The sequence below is a fragment of the Ictalurus furcatus genome, chromosome 29 (genome assembly GCF_023375685.1).
Source record: "Ictalurus furcatus strain D&B chromosome 29, Billie_1.0, whole genome shotgun sequence".
Lineage (NCBI taxonomy): Eukaryota > Metazoa > Chordata > Actinopteri > Siluriformes > Ictaluridae > Ictalurus > Ictalurus furcatus.
Window position 1 is genome coordinate 13,700,406 of NC_071283.1, and position 24,630 is coordinate 13,725,035.

The following is a 24,630-nucleotide window of genomic DNA, read 5'->3' on the forward strand; positions in this document are numbered from 1 at the left end:
TATTTCCAGCAAATTTATTAACATGTGTAAATATTTGTATGAACATAAAAACATTCAACAACTGAAACATTAAACTGAAGAAATTAAACTGAAGAAATATTCTTTCACTATTTTGTGTAAATTAAGAAATGATATGATTATTTCTGTATTTAGTTCCTTCTCTGAAATGCACCTTCCTACTTCAGTAAATGTAAGAGTTAATGATGCACTTATATCTATTCTTTTATCGGTTCATTAAGCATAGGATAAATGGAAAGGAACATTTAAGGAGGTTTATAAAAAAATATAAATACAAAAAAAAGGTTTATTTCATAATTATAATGATCATTTTCACACTTTAATCAGTGGGGTAACAGAGACCACAAACAACGAGTGACTGAAGCAAATCTCAGCAGAAAATAAGGGTTAAAAAAAAAGAGGAAAAAAAAGGGTGGTTTCTATTGGTTCTAAAATCTTCAGTGAGAAGTTTCTAGAATTTCCAGGATAAAGGCTACAGAGATCCTCCGTGTGAAATTTTTATTGGTTCTCGTATCCTCAGTGTGAAGGTCCTAGAATCCTCAGGAAAAAGGTTTCAGTAATCCTCAGTGGGACGTTTCCTTCGGTTCTAACATCCCCGGCGTGAAGGTTCTGACATCCCCGGCGTGAGGGTTCTGACATCCCCGGCGTGAAGGTTCTGACATCCCCGGCGTGAGGGTTCTGACATCTCCGGAGTGAGGGTTCTAACATCCCCGGCGTGAAGGTTCTGACATCCCCGGCGTGAGGGTTCTGACATCCCCGGCGTGAAGGTTCTGACATCCCCGGCGTGAGGGTTCTGACATCCCCGGCGTGAGGGTTCTGACATCTCCGGAGTGAGGGTTCTGACGTCCCCGGCGTGAGGCTTCTGACGTCCCCGGCGTGAGGGTTCTGACATCCCCGGCGTGAGGCTTCTGACATCCCTGGCGTGAGGCTTCTGACATCCCCGGCGTGAGGCTTCTGACATCCCCGGCGTGAGGCTTCTGACATCCCCGGCGTGAGGGTTCTGACATCCCCGGCGTGAGGCTTCTGACATCCCCGGCGTGAGGGTTCTGACATCCCCGGCGTGAAGGTCAGAGAATACTTGGCACACAGTTCCAGAATCCTCACAGCGTGGTTCTCAGTAAATCAGAAGCATATAAATATTGCAGGAAACCAACACGCCATCAGTAATCTGTACTATAATACATATGAATGCAAAAGTTTGTGCCCCCTCGACTTTTAGTGTTGGCTAAAAACTGTACTTCTGCATTATTCATTAAATGAGTAATGATGGAGGAACACTGTGTGATGCAAGTGTTTGGGAGCCGACGTTCGTGCGCTTGGACTCAACATTGTAAGAGCCCTCGGTGTTCGGTTACACACACAGCTGCCAGAGTGAGAGACTGAAACCTGTCTCTCTTTCCCCGCTGAAAGACGAGTGTCACTTTATTTTGAGTGGAGAAACGTTCTGTTCTTGGGCTCGAAATGCAGACAGCTGTCCGCTCTGATCGGGTCGGGATCTCCCACGCCGGGTCGCGACGTATTCGGAGCGTGAGATGAGAGACGTCAGACGATCATTTCGGCATCGGTCGGACGTGTGGACGTGTCCCAAACCGCACACCCTACTCACCGTGTAGGACACACGGTGCATTGTTGAGCTATGGTGTTGTGAGGACAGTGCTCCAATATGCTTGTGGTCATGAATACAAAACGAATACTGCACTAATTCATGTGTGTGTGTGTGTGTGTGTGTGTGTGTGTGCGCATCTTAGCCTTGAGTTTCCCCTTCACACTTGCTCACTCAAGCATGCTGTGCGAATAAAATAAAAGAGAAATTAATTTTCAGCATGGGTGCCAGCGGCCGCCTCTATTTCACCGTCTCCGTCTCGCTCTCTCTCTCTTTCCCTTCGTCGCTCGTCCTTTCTGCATTTTGCCGCCGGATGATGAGGTGAGGATGATGATGTGATGACGTCCATCCATCATACAATGGGGTGACCCTCATCACACTCACCTGAGTGTGTGTTAATTCAATTTAATGCAGTGTGATTATCACTTTTCCCTCCCTTACTTGTGGAATATTCTCAGGGAAACACACACACCGAGTTCTCACACAGCTCGGATATTTCCTTTCCAAAATAGAGTTGTAGCTAGTTTTCTTTTGATGGATTTTTTTTTTTTTCCAGTGCTAAATCATCAAAGCCAGCTAGCTATCCAGCTAGTAACTACTCCAAGTGCTACCGGCTAATCACAAAGTGATTATGCTAGTGGTTAAAAATGCGAGTGGTTAACTCCAAGGCTACTAGTTTGCTAGCAGCTAACCCAAGCACTAGCAAACAGCCTGGACTCTACTAGCGAAGACAAACCCAAATGCTAAATCAGCTAGCAACCACACCACACGCTAGTAGCTAACCTGGGCTCTAGTAGTTAACCCAACTCCAACAGCTGGGACCAAGCCCAAGGCCAGCGTGCTAACAGTTAGCGTTGTTATCGTCCGTGCTGACAGCAGTGCGTTAGCGTGTCCCAGCGGAGCAGCGATACACACCACAGCTGTACAACACACAATAAACAGAATGAAAGCTAAATGTAAACTCTGATGACCTTTAACCTTTTTAGAGGTCGGTGGTCTTTGGGTTGTGGGAAACCAGTGCAGGCTAAGCGAGTGTTGGCATGGTTACAGTATGGTGTGTGGTTTGGGACGCGTCTACAGGGAGCTGATGATGGTGTTTATGTGGCCTGTATAGTGAGTGAGGTGTGTGGTTTGGGACACAGCCACAGTCTGATTGTCCATCAGTACCTGATCTGGAGATTAGAGTTAATTACCACAGGCATTCACTGCATACACACACACTAACCAATGTTGAATGAGATATGCACTGTTAAGTGAATAAATGGACAGGCAGATAGATAGATAGATAGATAGATAGATAAGATAGGGTGAGTGCTGTGAAAAAGTATTTGCCCCATCCTGATTTAATCTTTTTGCTTACATCTCATACTAAATAGTGTTAGATCGTCGAGCGAAATTAAACGAAGGCAAATACTTTTTCACAGCACTGTAAATAGACAGAGAGACAGACAGTTACACAGATAGATGAATAAATGGAGAGTGACATAGAGACAGATGGATGGACAGACAGATACAGAAGGAAAACCAGCAATGAATAAAATAATGTATATAACTATCTTTTATACATTCTGTGTTTGATTTATTGTCTGTAATGCCCTAGTCAAAAGTAAGTGCGTGTGGGGGGGGGGGGGGCTCTGAGACTTTAAAACGGAGTTAAATGGTGACTAAAGAGCGTCAGGGCTCGGCCTAATCCATCTCATAAAACACAGAGACGCCTGAGACACTCGTTAGGAGCTGGAGTGCGCAATACACACTCTAGTGACCTTCAATAAAACACGGCACACTTTACACTCTGTTTATGACAGACAGACAGGCAGAGAGAGAGACAGACAGGCAGGCAGAGAGACAGTCAGAGCAGTGGAACTGTACAGGAGGGATTGAACACCTTTCACTGGAGGAACTGGTGGCTCTGTTATGGTGTGGAGGCATTTATTTATTTGTTTTAATCTTTCTGTCTATCTCTCTGTGTGTGTGTGTCTCTCTCTCTCTTTCTGTCTCTTTTTCTGTCCATTTCTGTCTGTCCATCTGTTTCTTTCTTGCTGTCTCTCTTTGTCTTACTACTTCTCTGTCTGTGTGTTTCGCTCTGATTGTCTCTCTCCGTTTCTCTCTTATTATTCCTGCCTCTCTTTATCATTCTCTCTCTCTCTCTCTCTCTCTCTCTCTCTCTCGCTCTCTGTGTGTCTTCCTCTGAGCTCATTATGCGGATGCTCTGACCCGTTCGTTGTTCTGCTAGCAGCTCATCACTGACCTCAATACACACACTGATGTGCGTTTAATACCAGCGCCTACCTTGTGTCAATCTGTGTGTGTGTGTGTGAAGGCGTGTGATTGGACAGCTGCTCTCAGAGGCTCAGCTTTATGCTAATGTGGGCGCTGTGGGATCTCTGACCTCATCAGTGATGCGGTGAGCGTTTGGTTTGCTCTCATGAGGCCCGGTAGAAAATGTGTGAGTGTGTTGTTGTGTTTCATTAGGAAATGCAATGTAGAGACAACTCACACACACACTCACACACACATACACATGCTACACTTTTTTAAATCACATTAGCGAGAACGTACTAACCTCGGGGTCACGCTGTCTCACATACGGAGAGGAAGGTGTGCGTCAGGAATCTGTTTTTTACTTCGTCCACACACACACAATCCCTAAAAGCTCAAATAAACACTTTGTGTTAAAATAAACACTGTGTTAAACACTCCCTCCTCTCTGTGTTAAACACTCCCTCCTCTCTCTAACACTGTGTGTTAAACACTCCCTCCTCTCTCTCTCACTGTGTGTTAAACACTCCCTCCTCTCTCACTGTGTGTTAAACACTCCCTCCTCTCTCTAACACTGTGTGTTAAACACTCCCTCCTCTCTCTAACACTGTGTGTTAAACACTCCCTCCTCTCTCACTGTGTGTTAAACACTCCCTCCTCTCTCTAACACTGTGTGTTAAACACTCCCTCCTCTCTCTAACACTGTGTGTTAAACACTCCCTCCTCTCTCACTGTGTGTTAAACACTCCCTCCTCTCTCTAACACTGTGTGTTAAACACTCCCTCCTCTCTCACTGTGTGTTAAACACTCCCTCCTCTCTCTAACACTGTGTGTTAAACACTCCCTCCTCTCTCACTGTGTGTTAAACACTCCCTCCTCTCTCTAACACTGTGTGTTAAACACTCCCTCCTCTCTCTAACACTGTGTGTTAAACACTCCCTCCTCTCTCACTGTGTGTTAAACACTCCCTCCTCTCTAACACTGTGTGTTAAACACTCCCTCCTCTCTAACACTGTGTGTTAAACACTCCCTCCTCTCTCACTGTGTGTTAAACACTCCCTCCTCTCTCTAACACTGTGTGTTAAACACTCCCTCCTCTCTCACTGTGTGTTAAACACTCCCTCCTCTCTCTAACACTGTGTGTTAAACACTCCCTCCTCTCTAACACTGTGTGTTAAACACTCCCTCCTCTCTCTAACACTGTGTGTTAAACACTCCCTCCTCTCTCTAACACTGTGTGTTAAACACTCCCTCCTCTCTCACTGTGTGTTAAACACTCCCTCCTCTCTCACTGTGTGTTAAACACTCCCTCCTCTCTCTAACACTGTGTGTTAAACACTCCCTCCTCTCTCTAACACTGTGTGTTAAACACTCCCTCCTCTCTCACTGTGTGTTAAACACTCCCTCCTCTCTAACACTGTGTGTTAAACACTCCCTCCTCTCTCTAACACTGTGTGTTAAACACTCCCTCCTCTCTCACTGTGTGTTAAACACTCCCTCCTCTCTAACACTGTGTGTTAAACACTCCCTCCTCTCTAACACTGTGTGTTAAACACTCCCTCCTCTCTCTAACACTGTGTGTTAAACACTCCCTCCTCTCTCACTGTGTGTTAAACACTCCCTCCTCTCTAACACTGTGTGTTAAACACTCCCTCCTCTCTCTAACACTGTGTGTTAAACACTCCCTCCTCTCTCTAACACTGTGTGTTAAACACTCCCTCCTCTCTCACTGTGTGTTAAACACTCCCTCCTCTCTAACACTGTGTGTTAAACACTCCCTCCTCTCTAACACTGTGTGTTAAACACTCCCTCCTCTCTCTAACACTGTGTGTTAAACACTCCCTCCTCTCTCACTGTGTGTTAAACACTCCCTCCTCTCTAACACTGTGTGTTAAACACTCCCTCCTCTCTAACACTGTGTGTTAAACACTCCCTCCTCTCTCTAACACTGTGTGTTAAACACTCCCTCCTCTCTCACTGTGTGTTAAACACTCCCTCCTCTCTCACTGTGTGTTAAACACTCCCTCCTCTCTCTAACACTGTGTGTTAAACACTCCCTCCTCTCTCACTGTGTGTTAAACACTCCCTCCTCTCTAACACTGTGTGTTAAACACTCCCTCCTCTCTAACACTGTGTGTTAAACACTCCCTCCTCTCTAACACTGTGTGTTAAACACTCCCTCCTCTCTCTAACACTGTGTGTTAAACACTCCCTCCTCTCTCACTGTGTGTTAAACACTCCCTCCTCTCTCACTGTGTGTTAAACACTCCCTCCTCTCTAACACTGTGTGTTAAACACTCCCTCCTCTCTCACTGTGTGTTAAACACTCCCTCCTCTCTCACTGTGTGTTAAACACTCCCTCCTCTCTCTAACACTGTGTGTTAAACACTCCCTCCTCTCTCACTGTGTGTTAAACACTCCCTCCTCTCTAACACTGTGTGTTAAACACTCCCTCCTCTCTCTAACACTGTGTGTTAAACACTCCCTCCTCTCTAACACTGTGTGTTAAACACTCCCTCCTCTCTAACACTGTGTGTTAAACACTCCCTCCTCTCTAACACTGTGTGTTAAACACTCCCTCCTCTCTCTAACACTGTGTGTTAAACACTCCCTCCTCTCTCACTGTGTGTTAAACACTCCCTCCTCTCTAACACTGTGTGTTAAACACTCCCTCCTCTCTCTAACACTGTGTGTTAAACACTCCCTCCTCTCTAACACTGTGTGTTAAACACTCCCTCCTCTCTAACACTGTGTGTTAAACACTCCCTCCTCTCTCTAACACTGTGTGTTAAACACTCCCTCCTCTCTAACACTGTGTGTTAAACACTCCCTCCTCTCTAACACTGTGTGTTAAACACTCCCTCCTCTCTAACACTGTGTGTTAAACACTCCCTCCTCTCTCTAACACTGTGTGTTAAACACTCCCTCCTCTCTCACTGTGGAGTCTTTATGGTCGACGCTCATTAAGGGAACCTGGAGCCGCTTATTGATGTGCCAATTAACGGAGCCAGAACGTCTCATAACACTCCGCTGGGATTCGTCAGCATGATGGTGTGTGTGTGTGTGTGTGTGTGTGTGTGTGTGTGTGTGTGTGTGAGTGAATACATAATACAATAAAAAGAAGACAACTGTTGTGTTCGTTAGAAGGAGAGGCAGGATTCTCTTCTCTTCTTTTTCTCTCCTCACTTTTCTTCTTTTGTTTTTTTTTTCTTCGTATTTTTTTTTTAACTTGTTTTACATCTTCTCTTGTTTCCCCCCATTTCTATTTTCTTTTAGGGATTTTTCTCTTCTCGCTTTTTCTCTTCTAATTTCTCTCTTCTTTTATTGTTTTTTCCCCTCTCTATTGTTTTCTTCTTTTCTTATCATGTTTTTTCCCCGTTGCTTTTTCTCTCTTCTCTTTGCTTCTTTTCTCGTCTCGCTTTTTTTCCCTTTTCTCTTCTTTCTTCTCTCCTCTTCCCACCTTGTCTCATCTCATCTCTTCTTTTTTGCTCTTCTTGTTTTCTCTTATCTTTTGTTCGCTTCTCTTTTATTTTCTCTTTTTCTTGTCTTCTTGTTTTATTTTCTCACTTTCCTTCTCTTTTATTGATTTTTCTCTTCTTTTTTTAAAACTCCCCCCCCCCCCCCATCTAGTTTTTTGGCTTAAATATTTTTCTCTTCCCTTCTCCTTCCATTTTGTCTCAACTCATCTATTTTTCCTCCTCTCCTCTCCTCTCAGTGTAATGGCCGTGTAGCTGGTGTTTGTGTCTAGGTTTCCAGGGGCCGTGGTGTTCAGTAAACAGCGGGCTCTGTGTGTTCGGTGTGTATATTAAGCAACGGAGCTGATTATAATAATGTTTATTAACTGATTCCTTTCATTTACACATTTTCTTTTCCTGAGAAGAAGCTGGTACGTGTGGGATTAACACTACCCTCACACCAGAGGAGTGTGTGGATACGTCAGTTACTGTGATTATTCACCCTTCTCTAAGGTTAACATTTCTCTCTCCACTCCACACACACACACACACACACACACACACACACACACACACACACACTTGGCCTGAGAGTTATTAACACGCACGGAGTGTGTTTTCCTCTACGCTCTGACATTTAGCATTTTATTGACGTTCCGCTTGGTTTCATAAAGCCGTTAGGCGACACGGCTCTCATCAAACGCCGCAAATGTCACACGTGTTTTTGCTCTAATTAAAAACGTTTGGTGCTGAAATGAGCTGTCAGGGAAAACGCCGTTCACGTGAAGGATGCACCGGCGCAGCCGTGAGCCTCTAACCTATATAAATGGCCATTTAAGTACTGCGTGTAGTGTGTGTGTGTGTGTGTGTGTGTTAATGTGACTGTGACGATCAGAAGCGCTGTCCAGGAAGGAGTGTGTGTTGTGCTAATTAATCCAGGTTTATGCCGCGTCTTTATGAGCACTCATAAACAGAGACTGTGTGTGTGTGTGACTTTGAGCTACAGGATGTGATGTCGTTGATAGATGATAAAACATATGGAGAGATTAAACTGCTCAGCGTGTGTGTGTGTGTGTGTGTGTGTGTGTGTTTAGGCACTGGAGAGTGAGTTTGTGTCGTGTCAGCTCCATCAGTGGGTGGATCTGATCTTCGGCTATAAGCAGCGTGGACCTGAAGCAGCTCGCGCCCTCAACGTCTACTACTACCTCACCTACGAGGGGGCGGTGAACCTCAGCTCCATCACTGACCCGCTGCTGAGAGAGGTGCACACACACACACACACACACACACACACACACACACACACACACACACACACACACACATATATATATATATATATATATATATATATAGTCAGATCAGTCAGCAGTAAATTTGTGCTTTGTTCATGGCAACTTTAACACACAACACACTCACCATGCAGGTGGGTAAAGTTATAAGAGCATTGTTGCTAGGCAGCTGGTTACTATGGACACTGATAATAAGCTATCTATGTTCATAATATCTACCTACAGCTGTGCCCAAAAGTTTGCATACCCCTTGCAAATTCTGCTAAATCTTAATACTGTTAACAAAATACAACAGATCATAAAATCCCATGTTGTTGTTTTAGTTCTGTCCTGAATGAGATATTTCACATAACACATGTTTACATATAATCTACAAGATACGATAACTGAATTCACACGACTGAACCAGTTCAGAAGTTTACACGCCCCTGGCTCATAATGTGTTGTCACGTTGCCTTCTCGAGGACCAGAGAATGTTTAAGTGAAGGTTTGAGAATAAAGTGCATGTAAACATGTGAATGGGATACTTTTTATTGTGTCTTGTGGACTATATGTAAACATCTGTTAAGTGAAATATCTTATATTCAGGACAGAACTAAATGAAAAACATGGGATTTTATGATCCGTCTTATTTTGCTAACAGTATTAAGATTTAGCAGAATCTGCAAGGGGTATGCAAACTTTTGGGCACAACTATATCTGTCTGTCTGTCTGTCTATCTATCCATCGGTCTATCTACCTACCTGTCTGTAAATCTGTTATACAGAGCTCTGTGAGTGTGTGTGTGTGTGTTTGTCCTCATACACACTCACATACAAACTCCATTATGTTAAGTAAGAGAGCTTTGTTCGCTCTGATTGGCCTGTCAAGGTCCCGAATAAATCAGGAGACTCCGGGAGCAAGACCACCGTGTGTGTGTGTGTGTGTGTGTGTGTGTGTGATATAAAGAGAACTCATCAGTGAAGGGCCAGTGCTCCTGCATAGGGACACCACTACCATTTACATCCCATAATAATCTCCTCAATCTCTCCTGTCCTCTTTTCTCCTCTGCTCTATTTTCTCTTTCTCCCACCTTCTTTCCTTTCTTTCCATCCCTTTTCTAACCCCTCTCTTGGTTTCTTTGCTGTATTTCTTCTCCTCATCTCTCCTCTTCCTTTTTCTTTCTCCTCTCCTCACCTCGTGTCTCTGCTCCTCTTCGCTTCTCTTTTTCTCTCCTCCCCTCGTCTCTCCTCTCCTCTTTCTCTTTTTTTTCTTTTTCTTTCTCTCTTTTCCTCATCTCTCCTCTTCTCTTCTTCTTTCTCACCTTTTCTCTTTTTTCTGGTTTTGTTTCTTCTCTTCTTTTTTCCTCATTCTGAGAGAGCTGGAAATGAGCTAACACCAGTAACTAACAGTAACACCAGTAACTAACCCTAACACCAGTAACTAACCCTAACACCAGTAACACCAGTAACACCAGTAACTAACCCTAACACCAGTAACTAACCCAAACACCAGTAACACCAGTAACTAACCCAAACACCAGTAACACCAGTAACTAACCCTAACACCAGTAACTAACCCAAACACCAGTAATTAACCCAAACACCAGTAACACCAGTAACTAACCCAAACACCAGTAACACCAGTAACTAACCCTAACACCAGTAACTAACCCAAACACCAGTAATTAACCCAAACACCAGTAACACCAGTAACTAATCCAAACACCAGTAACTAATCCAAACACCAGTAACTAACCCAAACACCAGTAACACCAGTAACTAACCCTAACACCAGTAACTAACCCAAACACCAGTAATTAACCCAAACACCAGTAACACCAGTAACTAATCCAAACACCAGTAACTAATCCAAACACCAGTAACTAACCCAAACACCAGTAACACCAGTAACTAATCCAAACACCAGTAACTAACCCTAACACCAGTAACACCAGTAACTAACCCTAACACCAGTAACTAACCCAAACACCAGTAACTAACCCTAACACCAGTAACTAACCCAAACACCAGTAACTAACCCTAACACCAGTAACACCAGTAACTAACCCAAACACCAGTAACACCAGTAACTAACCCAAACACCAGTAACACCAGTAACTAACCCTAACACCAGTAACTAACCCAAACACCAGTAATTAACCCAAACACCAGTAACACCAGTAACTAACCCAAACACCAGTAACACCAGTAACTAACCCTAACACCAGTAACTAACCCAAACACCAGTAATTAACCCAAACACCAGTAACACCAGTAACTAATCCAAACACCAGTAACTAATCCAAACACCAGTAACTAACCCAAACACCAGTAACACCAGTAACTAACCCTAACACCAGTAACTAACCCAAACACCAGTAATTAACCCAAACACCAGTAACACCAGTAACTAATCCAAACACCAGTAACTAATCCAAACACCAGTAACTAACCCAAACACCAGTAACACCAGTAACTAATCCAAACACCAGTAACTAACCCTAACACCAGTAACACCAGTAACTAACCCTAACACCAGTAACTAACCCAAACACCAGTAACTAACCCTAACACCAGTAACTAACCCAAACACCAGTAACTAACCCTAACACCAGTAACACCAGTAACTAACCCAAACACCAGTAATTAACCCAAACACCAGTAACACCAGTAACTAATCCAAACACCAGTAACTAACCCAAACACCAGTAACACCAGTAACTAATCCAAACACCAGTAACTAACCCAAACACCAGTAACACCAGTAACTAACCCTAACACCAGTAACACCAGTAACTAACCCTAACACCAGTAACTAACCCAAACACCAGTAACTAACCCAAACACCAGTAACACCAGTAACTAACCCAAACACCAGTAACACCAGTAACTAACCCTAACACCAGTAACTAACCCAAACACCAGTAACTAACCCAAACACCAGTAACACCAGTAACTAACCCTAACACCAGTAACACCAGTAACTAACCCTAACACCAGTAACTAACCCAAACACCAGTAACTAATCCAAACACCAGTAACACCAGTAACTAACCCTAACACCAGTAACACCAGTAACTAACCCTAACACCAGTAACTAACCCTAACACCAGTAACACCAGTAACTAACCCTAACACCAGTAACTAACCCTAACACCAGTAACACCAGTAACTAACCCAAACACCAGTAATTAACCCAAACACCAGTAATTAACCCAAACACCAGTAACACCAGTAACTAATCCAAACACCAGTAACTAACCCTAACACCAGTAACTAATCCAAACACCAGTAACTAACCCAAACACCAGTAACACCAGTAACTAACCCTAACACCAGTAACTAACCCTAACACCAGTAACACCAGTAACTAACCCTAACACCAGTAACTAACCCAAACACCAGTAACACCAGTAACTAACCCTAACACCAGTAACACCAGTAACTAACCCTAACACCAGTACCTAACCCAAACACCAGTAACTAATCCAAACACCAGTAACACCAGTAACTAACCCTAACACCAGTAACACCAGTAACTAACCCTAACACCAGTAACTAACCCAAACACCAGTAACACCAGTAACTAACCCTAACACCAGTAACACCAGTAACTAACCCTAACACCAGTAACTAACCCTAACACCAGTAACACCAGTAACTAACCCTAACACCAGTAACTAACCCTAACACCAGTAACACCAGTAACTAACCCTAACACCAGTAACTAACCCAAACACCAGTAACACCAGTAACTAACCCTAACACCAGTAACACCAGTAACTAACCCTAACACCAGTAACTAACCCAAACACCAGTAACACCAGTAACTAACCCTAACACCAGTAACACCAGTAACTAACCCAAACACCAGTAACTAACCCAAACACCAGTAACTAATCCAAACACCAGTAACACCAGTAACTAACCCTAACACCAGTAACACCAGTAACTAACCCTAACACCAGTAACTAACCCAAACACCAGTAACACCAGTAACTAACCCTAACACCAGTAACACCAGTAACTAACCCTAACACCAGTAACTAACCCTAACACCAGTAACACCAGTAACTAACCCTAACACCAGTAACTAACAGTAACACCAGTAACTAACCCTAACACCAGTAACTAACCCTAACACCAGTAACACCAGTAACTAACCCAAACACCAGTAATTAACCCAAACACCAGTAACACCAGTAACTAACCCTAACACCAGTAACTAACCCTAACACCAGTAACACCAGTAACTAACCCTAACACCAGTAACACCAGTAACTAACCCTAACACCAGTAACTAACCCTAACACCAGTAACACCAGTAACTAACCCAAACACCAGTAATTAACCCAAACACCAGTAATTAACCCTAACACCAGTAACTAACCCTAACACCAGTAACACCAGTAACTAACCCTAACACCAGTAACTAACCCTAACACCAGTAACACCAGTAACTAACCCAAACACCAGTTGAGTTCAGTTCAATTGAGGCTCAGTGTCAGATTAGTGTTTGATCACGTCTCTGTAGTGCACTCAGACTGTGGGAACCGAGTGTGTGTTCTGTGTTGTGTCAGTGTGTGTGTGATGAGATCACTGGAGGATTAGTGTAGTCTAGCTCAGACTGGAGCATAGGACAAACGGAGGAGAGGAGAGAGAGAGGGAGAGAGAGAGAGGAGAGAGAGTGAGTGAGAGAGAGAGAGTGAGAGAGAGAGGGAGAGGGAGAGAGTGTGAGAGAGAGTGAGTGAGAGAGAGAGAGTGAGTGAGAGAGAGAGAGAGAGTGAGAGAGAGAGAGAGTGAGAGAGTGAGAGAGAGAGAGAGAGAGAGTGTGAGAGAGAGTGAGAGAGAGAGAGGTCCCCTGTAATACAGTCGGAGCCGGAGTGACATTAAAGAGATTTTCAATCTCTACATATATCTGTCATTTTCCATATCAGTGTGCTTTTATTTCTGATAAACATCTCTCTCTCTCTCTCTCTCTCTCTCTCTCTCTCTCTCCCTCTCTTTTTCATCTCTCTCTTCCATTTAAAAAAGAGGCTTCTGTATAAAGCTGTTTCTGTGTGTTATATCAAGAGCTCAGTAGTTATTGGACCAATCACGGTTCACTATGCAAATTATTAGAGGATGACGACATCGTGCTCAGAAATATTTCCATGCTGCACTAGCTAGCAACATTCTGATCGTTATACCAGATTTTGAAGTTAAATAATCACAGAGAAGATGAGATACACGCCACAAATACGAGTTAGCTTGCTAGCGGCTAACTAGCCAGTTAGCTCTTCAGCATGACAGGAGGACATGGAGGTGTTTCCAAATGGTATGTTTATGCATATTCATACATCCTGGCATTTCAGTCTTCACTGGTCATTTTTAAAGATATAGGTAACAGGAACAACGCGCACACACACACACACACACACATGCACATGCACAGAAATCATACAAACAAGAATTTGACTAGCTTCAGTGAAAAACTGTCTCTCTCTCTGTCTGTCTGTCTGTCTGTCTGTCTGTCTGTCTCAGGCTGTAGAGTCTCAGATCCGCAGTTTTGGTCAGACGCCGTCTCAGCTGCTGATCGAGCCTCATCCACCACGGAGCTCCGCCATGCAGGTGGTGAGTTTCTCACACACACACACACACACACACACACACACACACACACACACACACACACACACAAATCTGCTTCCTCTCCAAACACAACACTGTTGAGGAAGTGCACTTGATGGTCGGGTGACTTACTGCAATCAAACAGCTGTTTGTGTGTGTGTGTATGTATGTATATGTGTGTGTGTGTGTGTGTGTGTATGTATGTGTGTGTGTGTGTGTGTGTGTATGTGTGTGTGGGGGGGGGGGGGGTTCTCCCTTTCGCCATAGATGTCATACAGAAATTTTTGTAATGGTCCTTAAGCTCCAAAACACCATTCACCATGTTAGTCTCTCTCTCTCTCTGCCACTTTCTCTCCACCTGTCTCACTCTCTCCACCTGTCTCACACGCTCTGCCTGTCTCACTCTCTGCAGACCCCAATGATGTTTACGGAGCAGATGCAGCAGGATGTGATCATGGTGCTGAAGTTTCCCTCCAACTCTCCGGTGGTGTACGTGTCGGCCCACACTCAGGCCGGTCTGGCCAACTCTGCCATCGTCACCGTCACCGCCAATCGCATCTTCTCCATCAACAAGTGGCACGGCCTCAGCGGTAAGCACGGCATCATGGGAAAATCGAGTTTCTGACACACACACACACACACATTAAATATGATAATTCCAAACCCTGCTGCTTACTTCCTGGTCACTTCCTGTTCCTATCTTTCACTTTCTGTCCACTTTGCATCCCCATAGATCACTTTCTAGGTACTTCCTGTTCGTAATGTTTATGCCCTGTCCACTTCCTTTTGAGAGCTCTCCCATTTCGTCACTTCCTGTTTCTAAGTATAACCCCTTCATCACTTGTCCACTTCCTGTTCCTACTGTTTACTCTCTGTCCACTTTGTTTTTACACCACTTACATCCCTGTCACTTCCTGTTCCTATGGCTGACTTCCTTGTTCATATCCTGTTCCTGGAAGGACGACATCGACATCCTTGTCACTTCCTGTTCCTATAGCTGACATACTGTCCATCTCCTGTTCCTAGAGCGAAGATCCTGGTCACTTCCTGTTCCTAGAGCCAAGATCATTGCCACTTCCTGTTCCTATAGCTGACATCCTGTCCATTTCCTGTTCATAGAGCCAAGATGCTGGTCACTTCCTGTTCCTGTAGCTGACGTCCTGTCCATTTCCTGTTTGTAGAGCCAAGATCTTTGACACTTCCTGTTCCTCTGTCTACTTTAAAATAGCAGTTCTAGTCACTTCCTGTTCATAGAGCAGACTTCCTGTCTATTTCCTGTTTCTACCATTCGCTTACCATTCACCTTTTTGCTGTTTTCTTTCATTGCACGTGTAACACGTTCTACACGTCAGTCTAAAAATTCTCTCTCTCTTTCTCTCTCTCTCTCCCCCCCCCCCCTCTCTCTCTCTCCCCCTCTCTCTCTCTCTCTCTCTCTCTCTCTCTGTCCATCTCTCAGGTCACCAGAGCTCTTCGAATGCGGAGCAGCAGTACCAGCTGCCGGTGGAGATCGACCCTGTGATAGGTGTGTGACTTGTCAGCTGTGTGTGTGTGCACGCTTGTATGTGATTGGCTGTGGAGATGAGTGGGTGTGGCCTGTGGAGGGGATGAGAGCAGTTTGTCACACATTTGTCCTCCACTCAGCATTTACATGCAAATTGAAAGGCAATGAGCTGTAGCTTTGCCTGTATATCTCACACACACACACACACACACACACACACCCTTCTCTCTTGCCTCTTGCTCTGTCAGTGTGAATGAGTATGGATGGTGTAATGATGCCTGATTGAGGGCGTGAGATTGAGTGTGTCGACACAATATGGCCTGACGAGGGAGGAACGAGGGATGAGTGGGAAAAGAGGGGTGGATAGACAGATGGAAAGGAATGAGGAGAAGAATAAAGGGCGAGGCAAGAGAGTTTATGCAGACAGGTCCATCAGACACACACTGAGTTTTCCAGTGTAGTGTACAGCACTCGATTTGGAACACAGCCAGACATTCAGCGCAGGATGATAATTGGTTGTAAATGAAACACAGCCGGTAAAGTGATGCTAAAACGAACAGCAGTAACCTAACAGTATTTCACACAAACATTCTAATGATATTTCTGTCTGTCTCTCTGCCCGTCTCTCCGCCTGTCTGTCTGTGTGTAGTGAGTAACCTGATGCACCGCAGACAGGTGTGTGATTTATTGGATCAGAGTGTGGAGGTGAACTCGCACTGTTTCCTCGTCTCGGCCGATAATCGCTTCCTCTTCATCGCCGGCTTCTGGGACAAGAGCTTCCGCATCTACAACACCGACACGGGTAACCATGGCAACGCCACCCCACATCCAACCAAACACACACACACACACACACACACACACACACACACAGGGGTCAGAAGTCACGTGTCAGAAAGGTTAAATAATTAAACAACAGGTTTGTAATATTTAAATTGCAGAAACACGTGTTGAGAAACTAAGGAGAGAGGGAGAGATGGAGGGATGGATAAGAGGGCAAGGTGACAGGAGGGAGGATGGACGTAAAGAGGAGTAGATGAAGAGAACGGTTGGAATGGAAGAATAGAGATAAAGGAAGGAGAAATGATGAATGGAGAAAAAGAAGCACTGCACTTTACAAGGAAGGACGGACGCGAAAGAGTAGTGGATGAAGAGAGGAAGAGAAAAAAGAACTCCGAGCGGTCTGGAAAGAGAAGGAAAGTGCATGCTATGATGGCGAGAGGAGAAAAGAGGGAAGGAGGAGGAAGGCGTTAAGAGAGAAAAGGAGGGAGGGAGAGATGAAGAAAGGGGGGAAAAAGTGAAGGAATGGATGGAGGAAAGGAGAGAGAAAAGAGGGAGAGGAAAAAATGGAGAAGAAAGAGTGGGAGAGGGATGTAAAGGAAACGGTTCTGAAGATGGAGAGAGAGATGAATAGAGAAGGTGGTACAAAGGAAAATGATAGAGAGAGATAAATAAAGAGAGGGATGTAGAACAGAAAAACAGAAAAAGGAGAGAGAAATGAATAGACGGGGACACACGCGCACACACACACACACACACACACACGTGTGTATGAATAATAAGTAGCTGCTCCAAAGCTAAATATTTAGAGTATAATGTGAATCAGGGGGCATTTAAACACAGCTGGAGTGTGTAAACTGCTGTGTGCGTGTGTGTGTGTGTGTGCGTGTGTGTGTGTGTGTGCGTGTGTGTGTGTGTGTGTGTGTGTGTGTGTGTGAGAGAGAGAGAGAATATGTTCTAAGAGCTCAGTACGATGTAATCAGTGTCGTCTTCCTCCTCTATTGCACGGAAGGCATGTTGGGAAATTTGAATTCTCACTGCCAGCTGATGATGTCATACCAGGAGTTACAGCAGTTGACCAATCAGAAGCTTTGGCTAGTTGTATGGCGTCGTTTCTGAGGGACATGTTTAGGTTATGTTCGACATCCATTTTATTAAGTTGTTAAGGACCTTAACAACAAATGTATCGGATGTAGTTTGATTCTGAGTGTGTGTGTGTGTGTGTGTGTAGGGAAGCTGGTGCAGATCGTGTTCGGTCACCGTGACGTGGTGACGTCTGTGTTTCGGTCCGAGTCGTACATCGGAGGCGACTGCTACGTGCTGAGCGGCTCGAGAGACGCCACACTGCTGCTGTGGTACTGGAGCGGGAAACACTGCTGCATCGGCAACACACAAAGTGGTAAGAGCTGAGTGTGTGTGAGTGTGTGTGTGTGTGAGTGCGTGCATGTGTGTGTGTGTTTGCAGTACTCTCGGGTTGAAAGTAGGAGAGGTCAAGTGTCCCAACACTGCATTAAAACCTGCACTAAAACTCTGTAATAGGAGCAACTCTCTCTCTCTCTCTCTCTCTCTCTCTCTCTCTCTCTCTCACTCACTCTCTCACTCACACACTCTCACACATACACGACAGGTTTACTTGTGATTTACAGGTTATTCTTAAAAGTAACACACTCATCTGTCCAGACAGACCACTCGTGTGTGTGTGTGTGTGTGTGTGTGTGTGTGTGTGTGTGTGTGTGTGTGTGTGTGTGGAGACACTGCTCAAATAAAGTTAAAAAAAAAAATCACAGTCTGTTCTAATACATATGGCACATGTGTATATACACACACACACACACACACACACACACACACACACACACACACACACACACACAAAACACTGATCTTGATGTGGTTCGCGTTTACAGATGGAACAGGATTTATGGCAGATTGTGATTTAGTTAACGAAACAGGCATGTGCTCATACTCTCTCTCCCACACACACACACACACACACACACACACACACACACACACCGGTATGCAAACGGCAATCTTAGTCTCTGCACTTTGTATTATATCGTATTTGAATGCTTATATTGTGTTTTGTTGTGTGTGTGTGTGTTACCCATAATGCACTGCAGGTAAGTGTACATCAGGTAGAACACTGAGACACGGCTCTAAATCGTATGCCAACACTTCATTCCCTAGCACCCTTAATTACCTAGCGTGCTACAGCAGTTCCAGCGCTAAGTGTTCTCATCAGAAGTCATCCTCTACAGACCCCCGTGTTCAGACTGCGGTGCATTCTACAGCACACACTGGCATCTAGTGGCCACTGATGAAACTGCATGCTGGAAATGTCATGTTTTTCACCAAATGTTGCAAATGTGCATGACTTCATTGTGTGTGTGTGTGTGTGTGTGTGTGTGTGTTTTGTGTTTATACTTTACACATTCTGACCAGAACTGTTTTCACTGATGTGTGTGTGTGGTCAGAATTTGTGACTCCCCGAGCGATTCTGACGGGCCACGACTGTGAAGTGAGCTGTGCAAGTGTGTGTGCGGAGCTTGGAGTGGTCATCAGCGGTTCCAAAGGTAGAATACACACACACACACACACACACATCTGCTCAACAATGCATAGAATTTGAATCAGCGCCTGAAGTTGAGACTGCATGTGTGTGTGTGTGTGCAGACGGCCCGTGTCTGTTACACTCGGTGAGTGGAGAGCTGCTGCGTGTGTTTGAGAGCAGCGAGAGGCCGATGCTGATGCAGGCGAGTGCGGAGGGACACTGCATCATCTACTACACCTCCGGACATGTGTGTGTATACAGCATCAACGGCAAACTGCTGTGCGACACACACATCGAGGACAACATCAGGGTGAGACTAACAGACACACACACACACACACTGCGATCTGCACATGCACTTTATTTGTCCATATAAAACATTAACAGTTAGAAGTTAGCTATATCACTGTGCTCATCATCCATGTATTTCCCGTCGCCTTGCAACAGCGTTCACACAAACTCTTGAGTCGCGAGGGTGTGACGTTTCAGCTTCCCGTGTTGAAAGCACAAAGTCCATTTAAACCAGTGTACAAATATTAAAATAACTCAAATGATTCAATATACTCCTGTTCAAACTAAAATGTGGAGCTGTGGAGCAGTGGGGCTAGGCTAGCATGACTAGTCAATGTCAGATAACCTGTCTAAACCCACTAATCTAACTAATCATTTATAAAATTAAATTAGCAGGTTAGCTGTATAGTCAGACTAGCTATTTAGTCAGTTAAGTGGTTTATTGAGGTTAGCTGTTTATTATGTTTAGTAGGTTTAGTAAGATTAGCTAGTTTAATCAGGTTTATTGAGGGTTAGCTGTTTAGTAAGATTAGCTAGTGCAATCAGGTTTATTGAGGGTTAGCTGTTTAGTAAGATTAGCTAGTTTAATCAGGTTTATTGAGGGTTAGCTGTTTAGTAAGATTAGCTAGTGCAATCAGGTTTATTGAGGGTTAGCTGTTTAGTAAGATTAGCTAGTTCAATCAGGTTTATTGAGGGTTAGCTGTTTAGTAAGATTAGCTAGTTTAATGAGGTTTATTGAGGGTTAGCTGTTTAGTAAGATTAGCTAGTGCAATCAGGTTTATTGAGGGTTAGCTGTTTAGTAAGATTAGCTAGTTTAATCAGGTTTATTGAGGGTTAGCTGTTTAGTAAGATTAGCTAGTTCAATCAGGTTTATTGAGGGTTAGCTGTTTAGTAAGATTAGCTAGTTTAATGAGGTTTATTGAGGGTTAGCTGTTTAGTAAGATTAGCTAGTTCAATCAGGTTTATTGAGGGTTAGCTGTTTAGTAAGATTAGCTAGTTTAATCACATTCACAGGTTTAGTCAGGTTATCTTTTTATGACATTAGCAGGTTAGCTGTATACTCCGATTAGTTATTTAGTCAGGTTAGCTTTTTGTTAAGCTTAGCAGGTTTACTAAGATTAGCTAGTTTAAATCACATTCACTAGTTTAGACAGGTTGGTTTTTTTTATTTATTATTATTAAAATGAGCAGGTTAGCTGTATAGTCAGATTAGCACATTTAGTCAAGTTAGCGTTTCATTAAGATTGCTAATTATAGTGTTGATGATGTTCAGTCTGTCCTGATGTCCAGCAGGTCACCTTTGCTGTGTGTGTGTGTGTGTGTGTGTGTGTGTGTGTGTGTGTGTGTGTTTCAGCATATTCGATATTACAGATGTTGTGTAAAAACAGTTTTAATGTGTAAAGTCTGTGAGTTTTTCAGGAAGAAGTTGAAAGTTGGAGATGTCAGTGTAGGTGTGTGTGTGTGTGTGTTAATAAATAAATAAATAAATAAATAAAGAAGGAAGGAAGGAAGGAAAGTCTGGTCCTGCGTTCAGGAGTGCGCTCGTTATTAAGGGCGCTTGGGAAATCAGCTTCCACTCGTTCTTCTTTTGTTCTGATTTTGGAACGGAGCATGATTAAAGCACGGCATACGCTCTGGACTCCGTCTGCCCTCCTCCCTCGCTCCCTCCATCACTCCATCCCTCCTGCTCTGAAAGGGCTGGCCTTTGATCTGCAGTGTTACAACATGACAGAGAGACCAGAGATTTTGAGAGTGGCCTAAGGGAGAAAGTGTGTGTGTGTGTGTGTGTGTGTGTGTGTGTGTGTCAGAATATCTAAGAGCAGTCGTAGCGTGTGAGAGGTCACATTAGTCACTAACGGGCAGCGCTCCCAGAAATCCACCAGCTCCTTCTTTCTCCATCACTTTCCCTTTCCTGCAGGCCTGGGAAAATCCACAGAGCACACACACACACTTGCATGTACACACACTCTCTCCACACCTGTTTCCCATTAGAAAGAGCAGCAGCATTGCCAGATCCTGATTAGCTTCCTCCATTAGCGTTCTGCTGCTATTTGTTTTCATTTATGCTGACGTGTGGAGAAAAAGAAAACCTTCCTGCCTTAATGAAGCGCCTCAACTACACACGCTAATCTCGCTAAACTGCTAAACTGTCGTCTAACCTGAGAACCACTGACCTGACTAACAGCTAACGTCATTAAACCGAGCTAGCATTAGTACTAATACCGAGCTAGCATAACCAACCTGGTATAAACACGCCAACTTAAATAAAAACCTCGTCTTTTTAACATTAATCGCTAACAGCCAACTAGACAGATAAATAATCCAAATAAACATGCTAACCTGACTAACAAATAATCACCTGACTGAAAAAAAAAAAAAAAAGCTGAAGTGAAGTATTAGCAACAGCCAGCATGACTAAAGAAGGACTGCATGCTGCTTAGCCCTCATAGCTTTCATAATCCTAACTGGAGGCTATTATTTATTATTAGCAATGTTAGCATTTTTAGCTAGCGTTATTAATAATTTCTTCTCTTTTTTTTCCCCAACTTGTATTCGATGTTTAGAGACTAAAACCTGACTAAAAAACTAACTATATAACCGTTAACCTGACAATAGAGCTGATCTTGCTAAATATGCCGAGGTGTTAAATAGCTAGCCCTGAGAAACAGTTCACTTGACTAGCTTTGCTAATCATTAAACCTGGCTAAGCGCTAGCACGATTAACAGCCGTCCAGGCTAACAGTTGACGCGGCTAAACATGCTAACGTAGTTAAACATGTTCGCCTGACTTAAATAAGATTGTAAGCTGCTATGATGTGATCAGCATAAGCTCCTTTTTAGAATGATATAACTGGAGGCTGAGGTTTTGGGGGTTAGCAAAGGTTTAGTTAATTTCTTCCTTCTGTTATTTTAGTACATACTGAAGAATATCACAACTAAATCATTTAGTTGAAGCTAAAATATTCATGCTACTGAAATACGCAAATAAATCCAACACATTTGATAGATGCTGTGTTTAAACCAGAAGAAATAGTAGTTGTATATAGAGCTGTTTTTAGATTTGTGTGTGTACTGGAAAATGTGTGTGTGTGTGTGTGTCACTTGAGTGTAACCCTTTTAGCAGATTCTTTCTTCCTGAAACATGCAGCCATATGTAATTGATTGCATTAATGTCTCTATAAATCCCTGGCCTTGCCCTCTCCAGACAGACTCTGGCCCAGAAGAGAGAGATTAGAGAGGGAAAGAGGGATGAAAAACGGCCTGCGCTCTGTTTGCTGTCTCCGGGGCGACGGCTCTGTTTAGTCTTACATACTCACCGTGGGTCTGAGATGTGAGTTGTGGCGGCCATGTTGGATCGTTCCTGAAAGGGACGTGTGATTTATACCAACTGTAGGGGGAAAGACAGCGAGCGTTTTTAAAGCCGGTCCGGGGGGGGAGTCCCTCGCACACATTTTTCCCAGACGTTATTTATAAAAACATCTTCAGTGATCACAGCATGCTAACATGAGCATGCTAACGTTTCTACTACAGGAACAAATCAAGGGTTTGTGAGCAGTTCTATAGCAGAAAGAAAGAGTAAATGACTGGAGGAAGAGTAGATGGATGGATGGATGCACTGGATGAAATGATCTAACGATTACATAGCATGTTAGCATTCTCAACAACTCATGAATGGATAGATGGATGGATAAACAGATAAAACTGGTGAAATATCACAGAGAGAACTAAGACAATCCAAACAACATAAAAGTTCACCTGAACATTTTCTGTGCGTTTTAATGTAGTAAACGTTCTCAGCATGTTGCTAGCGAGGTGATGGGAGTGTTGATGGAGAGATGGATGGAAGGATGGAGAAATGGATGGAGGAGTATGTTTGGTAGAAACACCCCTAGTTTTAGCACAGTAACAATTTAATTAACAACCGATGAATGGATGGACGGACAGACAGAGACACGGATTGGTGGACGGATGGCGGGACAATGAGATGGATGGGAAAATCTCCAGCGATAACACATCCTGCTGTGCTTCTCAGTACAATGACATTCCACAATGGCTTGATGGACGGACAGATGGACAAAAGGGAGGGCAGATGAATGGATGGGTGGATAGACAGATGAATGGCGGATGGACAAAGAGGTGGATGGAAAAATCGCCACTGATAACATACATACTGACAAAGAGTCAATGATGGATGGATGGATGGATGGATGGATGGGCAAACCAGTGGATGGACAGATGGATGGATGGATGGGCAAACCAGTGGATGGTTGCATAGAAAATATGGGCGCATTGATGGATGGAAAAATCACCACTGATAACACACCATGCTGTCATTCTTTGCACATTACTGGATGGATGGACAAATGCATGGATAGATTAGATGGATAGACAGTTCTATAGATGGATAGACAAAGAGGTGGAGGAAAAAAATCACCACTGATAAACATACACAATGACAAAGATTCTGGTGATGAAAGAATGGATGGATGGAAAAATCACTAGTGAAAACACACCATGTTGTCATTCTTGGCAAAACTACCGGATGGATGGGCAGATGCATAGATGGATAGGCAGATGGATGGACTGATGGACAGTCAGTTGATAAATTTACTGGTTAGACAGCCAGGAGCTTGATATTAAAGACCAAGAGCCACTATTGGCAGGAATCTGGATATTCCCGGTACTCAGACCATTGGGTGAGTTTAATTTAATCGAATAGAAATAAGAAACTGTACGGAGCGCTACAGCTCCCTCACCTCCACTTTTTGAGTGACCACGGTTCACCTAATTACAATAATTTACGTTAAATATGATGTTATATTACCAGAAGGACTGCAGTGTACAGTAGTAGCCCCGTTGCCGAGTTCCTGACATGAGTGATGTTCTGCAGCGAGTCCACAGCGAATAAAAAAAAAAGACTCCTGCATCTTTGAGGTAGTATACTGTCGATGTTTCCTGAGGGACTCTTTACAGTGTAACACAACCCACACCGGCAGAGGAAGAGCAGATGAAGCAAATAAATCTGTCTCTCTCCAGTCCTGGCGCTGCAGGACTCCGACGCCAGAGCGCCATCGAGAGAGTTCAGCTAAAGTGGATCCGATTGGCCGAGACGACGTGAGCCGGTTTAGCTTAAGGTACGCGCAGACGGTCCGCAGGGGGCGTTAGCCAACGTAGCACATCCATCACGCCTCCGATCCACTTATTAGAACGTCGGCTATTTTAAGGGCTTTGTCCCAAATGCTACAGTCAATGGTTGTTTAGAATTCCTGCTAAAACTTTTCCAAG

At 43.9% G+C, this 24,630-nt stretch overlaps 1 protein-coding gene across 5 annotated transcripts in view; it reads left to right on the forward strand.

Annotated features, from left to right (window-relative positions):
* The window catches only part of lrba (LPS responsive beige-like anchor protein), a 221,912-nt gene that overhangs the window by 191,067 nt on the left and 6,215 nt on the right, over window positions 1–24,630 (forward strand). For all 5 annotated transcript variants that reach the window (XM_053619041.1, XM_053619044.1, XM_053619042.1 and 2 more), the window contains 8 exons: window positions 8,430–8,597; window positions 14,132–14,221; window positions 14,631–14,808; window positions 15,675–15,740; window positions 16,369–16,521; window positions 17,731–17,898; window positions 18,977–19,075; window positions 19,176–19,363. In XM_053619041.1, the coding sequence (XP_053475016.1) occupies window positions 8,430–8,597; window positions 14,132–14,221; window positions 14,631–14,808; window positions 15,675–15,740; window positions 16,369–16,521; window positions 17,731–17,898; window positions 18,977–19,075; window positions 19,176–19,363 (1,110 nt within the window). The remainder of the gene's footprint in view (window positions 1–8,429; window positions 8,598–14,131; window positions 14,222–14,630; window positions 14,809–15,674; window positions 15,741–16,368; window positions 16,522–17,730; window positions 17,899–18,976; window positions 19,076–19,175; window positions 19,364–24,630) is intronic.